Genomic DNA, 7,130 nt, shown 5'->3' with positions numbered 1-7,130 from the left:
GTTCTTGTAGAACCAGATGGCGAGCAACGTTTTTTAGTTGTCCTCCTATAACCTCCATTTTACATTTGGGCTACATGGAGAGCAGACGAATCTGCTAACTTGGCCAGATTGGTAAACTCCTAAGGAGCAGAGCTGGGATTGACACCAGGCAGTCTGGCTGCCGTGTCTGGTCTTAACCACTCTGCTATGCTGCCCTTAAGGAACTTGCTGACATTCTCGGGACCTACTGCGGGAGTTAGGAGTGGGTTTTCTTGGCTGGAGTACTGAAACAACCACGGCAGACAGATTAAGGCCAGCTTGTGATGGGCCTTGAACGCCAGGCTAAGGGGCTTGGATTTTATCTTGCCTGCTGGGTAGAGGATGGCTTGGAAAAGGCAAGGTGGGACCCAGAAAAAACACCTTCCCCTCGCCTCCCGTAAACTGTGGCAAGAATCTGGGCCAGAGACGACAATGGACTGGGATGCCGCGGGGCAACGTGATGAACAGACCGCGACAGCTTCCGGTAGAGCCGGGCGCCGGCGGCAGAGGAGGCCAGCCTGGGGCGGGAGGTCGCCGGCGCCCGGGCCGGCCATTGGCGGCGGGCTGGGCTGCGGCCCCTCCCGCGGGGCGGGGCGGGCGGGGCGAGCTCTGTGGGCTCGCCAGGGTAGCAGCGCTGCAGCATCCTCGCCGAGCTCCCCGCACCCGCGGCCCGCGCAGCGCGCCGCTCCCGCTCCGCAGTCCCGAGGCAGCCCCTGGCGAGGCCTGGAAAGTCCAGCCCGGAGCACAGCTCGGTCCAGTCGGGGTGGGTGAAGGGCGGCGGCGGGGAAGGGAGGTGGCTTATCTTGGTAGCTCCTGGGTGGGGGAGGGACTGGGCTCAGGACTTGGTTCCGACCCCGGCGATGGGGAGGGGGCGGTGATGAGCTGTTCTCTGACCACCCAAGATGGGGGCTCGGGTAAGGATGGGGTGGGAGTGGGGTCGCGGCACCAGAGCTGTGCTCTGACCTGGTCGAGGAGGGAACAGGGCTCAAACCCAGGACCAAGCCGGGGTGAGGGGCCGGTGGGGAGGGCGGTGAGGGGAGAGGGTTGTAAGCTTGGGGGCACCCGGGTTCTGTTGCTCGCGGGAGGGGCTATCACTGGGGGCGGGGGCAGAGCACAGCCTGTGCCGGAGGATGCGCCAGGGGGTACGCAGGGGATTCGGGCGCGGGGCTGGAGCGGGTGGGGGTCTTCCCTGTGCGAGGTAGCTGCGTCCAGAGGGGACTCGGCCTCCTCCCATCTGGGAGTGGGTGCGGGAAGCGGGGCGCCGGGGGCGGGCCCGGCTCGTAGTGCCAGAGGCGGCGGGGGCGGGCGGCGCGGGCCAGAGGGTGGTCGGCGCGCCTCTGACAGCGTTCTGGCACGCGCAGGCGGCGGCGCGGCGGCTGCGGGCGCTGAGCCGAGATGCGATGGCTGGCGGGCACCCTGCTGTGCCTGCTGCTGGCGGCGGCGGTCCCCACGGCCCCCGCGCCAGCTCCGACAGTGACCCCGGCTTCGTTCGAGCCCGGCCCGGCTCTCAGCTACCCGCAGGAGGAGGCCACTCTCAACGAGATGTTCCGCGAGGTTGAGGAACTGATGGAGGACACGCAGCACAAACTGCGCAGCGCGGTGGAGGAGGTGAGTGCGCCCGAAGGGCCCGCGCTCCGGGGAAGCGCGAGGCTGGCGACAGCGGGGGCTGGGGAAGCAGTGATACGAGCGCTGGCCAGGGTCCTCAGGTCCGCTAAAGGGCTGGGCAGGGCGGGCAGCAGATTCCGAGTTATCTGAAGGCAGCGCGGGGTGATCCCAACTCCCGCCTCGTTCTGCCTTCCTGCCAAAAGCTCTGGATCTGAGTCTGTCCAGCCAGAGACTCCGGCCGGACCTGCCCATGGGCAGCGGAGGGTCACCACCTGCCTGCAGGCTGCCGGCCATCACCTTGCAATTATCTTCAGGTGTGCAGCTGGCCTTATCCTGTCCTCAGCGGAGGCTTGCAAGGCCCCTGGTATTCCAGCGCTGTGGTTTTGCTGAGGAAGCTCCAGGCATCTCAAATCCCAGCTTGTCTGGGCCTTGAGCTTGTGCCATCTTCCCGAGAGACAGTTGGGGTGTCATGTGGGGACAAAGAGCCCTGAGCTTTGCTGGTAATCTGTCTGGGCTTCCCCAGTGCCATGTGGGGCAGAGAAGGAAACTGGGAGTCCTAAATCCCAGCAATGTCAGTTGTCAGAGGGTGGTGGGTGAGAGGAGGAGAAGCTGTGTGAAGGGCAACCTCCCACCCCACCCCAAGAGTGCTTTGGAGTCAGTCCTGGGCTCAGGGCCCTCTTCTGCCATTCACTAGCAGGTGGCATTAGGCAGATCCCTTAACATCCTGTACCTCAGTGTCCCGTGAGAATTAAATCCACGATATGTGTAGCACCTGGCGTGTAATAGATGCGCAATATATAGCAGCTGTTAGTTATCAGATACCAGATACCTTGGGAAAACTTTGCTTGGCTTCTTCCTTCCATTGCCTCCCAGGTCCAAACACTATGGATGGCATCCTCTATGGTGGGCATGCAAGCATCACCAGGGTTGCCTGGACAGGAGGTGCAGCTGGCCCACCTCTCCCAGCCAGGGGACCCTGCTGCCTGGGGTGGGTAGGCATGGCCCCTCTTGGGCCTGCCTCTGCTGCAGCCTATCTTTGGAGAGAAGCCAGCCATACAATGAAGGAGTCAGTGAGGGACCAGATGTCTAGGCTGGAAGGTCAGGTGCCTCCACATCCCTGCTTCTCTGCACTGCATTTGGACAAAGTCTCCAAAGCTGGCTCTGGTCTACCAGGAGAGGTGGCTTTCTCCTCCCACCCCGGTGTGGTTTGGGTTAGTTCCCCTTCCTGCCCACAACAGTCAGCCTGGTGGACCCTGGACACTGGTGAAGGGGACACTGGATTGGGAGGCGGTTGCATGGGCAGCTGTATCTGAACATCCACTGGACAGGCCAGATTCTAAAACCTGTGGCCTTCTGTTTCCTGAGAAAGCGAAAGAATCATGACATGGAACAATGAAAGGCGCCGAAGCATCAGAGGCCCCAGTGTCTTTTCACTCTGCGCCTTCAAATTGAACTGAGCTCACAGTCCTTCTGGTTCCAGAGCAGGTCATTTGCTTCCCTCCTGCCCATGGATTCCCACTGAGCCTGACCAGGTCACCTGCGTGTTTTCATTCAGTGTGAACTTGCCCATGCAGCATGGTCCTCTGCCGGCAGCCCCTGGTGAGGGGGGATGAGGGAGCGGCAGGGCCCCTTCAGTCTCTTCATTGATGAGAGCAGTTTGCGGCCAGCGGGACGTTGTGGTGGTGCTGACTCCGAGGGAGCTGGCCACGTTGCCTCTGCCTGGGCCCCAGCCTTCCTCCTCCAGACATGGCTCTGCCTGACTTCTGCAGTTTGCCACCAGGGGAGACATGGGCTGGCACCTCCACCCCGCTCAGTGGGAACCAACCTTCCTTCTCTCATCCCAGCTCTGCCGCTTACGAGTGATGGGATCCAGGCTCTGAAATGGAGGAAATGTCCATTTCCCCTCGGGGGTAATGGGGAGAATTAAATGAGAGGATGTAAGTAAAGCAAGTTTTCTGGTCGTCTAAAATGGGTTAAGTAGGGACTTCCCTGGTAGTCCAGTGGTTAGGACTTGGTGCTTTCACTGCCGTGGTCCGTGGGCCCGTGGCCCCGGGTTCTATCCCTGGTCGAGGAACTAAGCTGCTCCGCGAGCTGCGCAGCACAGCCAAAAAATAAAATAAAATAAAAATGAGGTTAAGTAAAATTGAGGCAATATAAGTTGCCCCCTCGTGTGGTTGTCAGGACTATGGGAAATTGTTGGTTCTCAATAAATAATGGCTCTCATTATCATCATATTAATAACAGTAGTAGGAATGATAACAAAAGAACCACAAGTGTCTGATATAGATTCACAATAGATTATGGCTGTTAGTATTAAGTTTTTAAAAGAGACTGCCAGAAAGCCTCTTAAATCTCATAAACATAAGATAGTTGCTGTTTACTTACTGTCCCAGAGAAGAGCCAAAAAGGACACGAGGCCAGATGCATTAATTGTTTACATAGTTTACAGAGTTGCATCACGAATCTGCTTTCAAGTAACTCCCTGACATTTAAAATATTCCAGCTGACTCAGCTGCTGATTTCTCTTAAGGGAAAAAGGTTAACTCTGCTTGTAGGATCATTATTGAGGGGAAGCAAATCTTCCAATGGTTCAGTCTGGGCTGTTCCTGTTTTCCTGTTTAATTATTCTGTATGTTACTGATAAAAGTATTGTGAGGATAAAACCATTCCCTGCCCCTCCATTGCCACATCTGTAACTGGCATATTTTAGAATGTTCTTACCACCTCACCTATTCCTAGGAAGAATCCCAATACCAAGCCTGAATTTCTCTCTCCAGTTTTTCTTACTCTGCTCCTTTAACAGACACGCAGATTCAACCAATTGTAGGTGCCATTTTAAACAATATTCACTTTCCGCCTCTGTGAAACAAGTCCTGTTGCTTCAGGCTTAAGTTTCTCTTGCGAGTGGCAGTAATAGTTGTGGTTGAAATTTCCACTGTAAACTGTACTTTTAGCTTGTGGCGCCATGAAAGAGCTTTAGCTCATTCTGTTGAAATAACCACTGGTTGAGGGGGAGAAGGTTTTATATAAAGACTATCTGTTCAGCCCAGAGCAAATTCTAAATTTGGTAACTTGTCAATTATTTGCAAGCCAAACTGGAGGATTACCATTCCTATAGAAATTTTAAGAGCATTGAAACATTCCATTCTCCTTCCGGATTTAGTCCCTCTAGTATCTCCAGACTCCTATTCTTTCCCAGCTGTATCCTTTCTATCACTAAACATCTCAGGATCTCTCACTTAAATTTAAGAAGCCTTTTTCTTAGTCTTAAATCTCCTGTCTTAGCTTCATCCATTTCTACTCCATTTTATTGGCAAACCCTTGGAACACATGTTATTTACTACCTGCCCTTTCCACTCCTACCCAGACATCCCCCGGCAAACTAGCTTCTAAAACTGCTTTCTTAGACGACTACGTTATGCAAGTATTACACCTTTGCAGGGTGACAGATACTGTATTGTACCAAGCGCTCAGATTTCATGATCCTTAATCGTTACATCTGCTCAACAAAGTAGAATCATCCCCATTTTACAAACAAGAAAGCTGAGGTTTAGAGATATTTGGTATCTTGCCCCCAGGTCACGTGGCTGCTTTGTGGCCGAGCTGGGACTTGCCCCTGCCCCCCATTACCTGACTCCAGAACCCGGGCACTTTCTACTGTGCTGCCTTCTGACGATGCTGCGGACAACTTCTTGCCTAACCTAGTGGCCAGCTCTCAGTGGCTTGGTCCTTCTAGATTTATTTGGAGCCTTTACCACCTAGAAGGCCCCTCCCCAGATAAAACTTCTGACTCTCAGCCTGCTTGTAGCTAGTCCCCTGACTCCGTTCTTTTTCTTCTCTGGATTCTGTATTATCTCCCAACTAGTCTTCAGAACTTGCTGCAGCTCCCCATTGCTTGGTGCAAAGGTTCTTACCTGAGGGCGAGTAGAGGGGAGGGAATATCTCAGAATCATCTGGGAAGCTCATTGATATGTGGGGTCCCCCTTCCAGAAATTCTAATTCGGCAGGTCTGGAAGGGATCCAGATATGTATATATTTTTTAAAAGTTTGGACATGACTCTGGGGTGCCTCTCGGTTGAGAACCAGGCTAACATTGTCTGCATTAGAACTGCCCCTGGACTCACCTGTCAATTTGTCTCTACTTCATTATCCATTATTTTATCCATTTAGGGTACAGCATGGACCCTCTGCCCTAGCCCATGACACACCATTCTCATCCAGGCTGCCAGTTTCGCCTCCTCTATGCTCCTTTCTATCCAAATCGTATCTGTTCTGTGAGACCAACCCAATCATGCCTCCTCTTCCACCTGGAAGCCTTTTTCTCTCTTCTTTGAACGCCTGACTCGCTTCTACAGACTGTCATAATCATCCTCAAACTGCCTTGTGTGGGGCTCTCCTATCTCCCCAGCAAAAGTATAAGCAGAATCACATACTAGGAAAGGCACATAATTTGGAGTCAGACTGACCCGAGTTCTAATCCGAGTTTTGCCACTTACTAAGAATGTGATAACCTTAGGCAGATTCCTTCCCTTTTTCAACCTCATTCTTTTCATCTGCAAAATGAGGGTAATAACACTTCCTCTTAACGGTTGCTGTGAATATTTAAGGAGGTATGGAAGGAGCTGGTGCAATGGCTGAGACATAGCTGATGCCCAAGCATGGAGGTGATGATGATGACGACTGTGATGGTGATGACGGAGCCAGTGACCAGGGTTCAGACATGTGAGGAGTTGTCTCAGGGTCAAACACAGCGGTTGCTGACCAAGTCCTTGGTTGGTTATCTGGTCCTTTATGCTGACCAGACTTTCTTCACACTTCTGGTGCAGTGTCTTTGTGCTACATTGAGACATGGGAATTCTTTCCCCATGTATACCCAGGTCAGCAAATCTGGATGGGAGAGAAAGGAAAAGAGGGGGCCTCACGTAGTATGTAAGGGAATGGAGGACAGTGATTTTTAAAATAGAATCTTTTTTGAGGATTCCTTTAAAGGAATAAGAATAGCCCAGAGTCAAAGATTGCACTGTTGGAAAATTGCCAAGCACCAGCTACAACTTCTCTCAGTGTCTCTCATTTTAAATTCCTAGAGAGAGTGTGGGGTTGGCTCAGTTAGTCGATGACATGACCTCTGTTTGAGTCCAATCAACTGTGACTGGTCACACTGTCACCTGCCCACTCATCAGGACTGGGGCTGGAATTGAGTACAGATTTAAGTTGACTGACATGTCTGGTATAGATGTCATGGAAGCTCATGGTTTGTGGACAGTGGCCTGAGAAACGTGGCATCAGAAAAGGACACTTGTGCAAGAAGAGCCAGGAGGAGGGTGCACCCCGGGAGCTAGTCACCTGACCCTCTACAGGGGTCCCTCTTGTACTTAAGGGGTGGGTGGGGAAGAGACATAGCTGTGGCGCCACCTGCAGTGGGGAAGGGGCTGTCCTAGGTTGGGTCCCCACCCCAACCTGGCCCTGCAACAAGGATTTGGGAGCAAATAATTCATTTGTGATGTGAC

General features: G+C 53.3%; 1 protein-coding gene across 1 annotated transcript in view; it reads left to right on the top strand.

The window, feature by feature from the left end:
• Positions 1–665: 665 nt before the first annotated feature.
• Positions 666–7,130, top strand: part of DKK3 (dickkopf WNT signaling pathway inhibitor 3) — a 48,310-nt gene continuing 41,845 nt past the window's right edge. Inside the window, exons 1-2 of the mRNA XM_082660240.1 lie at positions 666–781; positions 1,380–1,626. Coding sequence (XP_082516366.1) covers positions 1,414–1,626 — 213 coding nt within the window. The 5' untranslated portion in view covers positions 666–781; positions 1,380–1,413. The remainder of the gene's footprint in view (positions 782–1,379; positions 1,627–7,130) is intronic.

This window comes from Grampus griseus (assembly GCF_964374135.1).
Source record: "Grampus griseus genome assembly, chromosome: 8".
NCBI classification, from domain to species: Eukaryota; Metazoa; Chordata; class Mammalia; order Artiodactyla; family Delphinidae; genus Grampus; species Grampus griseus.
This window is presented reverse-complemented; position numbering and strand designations above follow the sequence as displayed.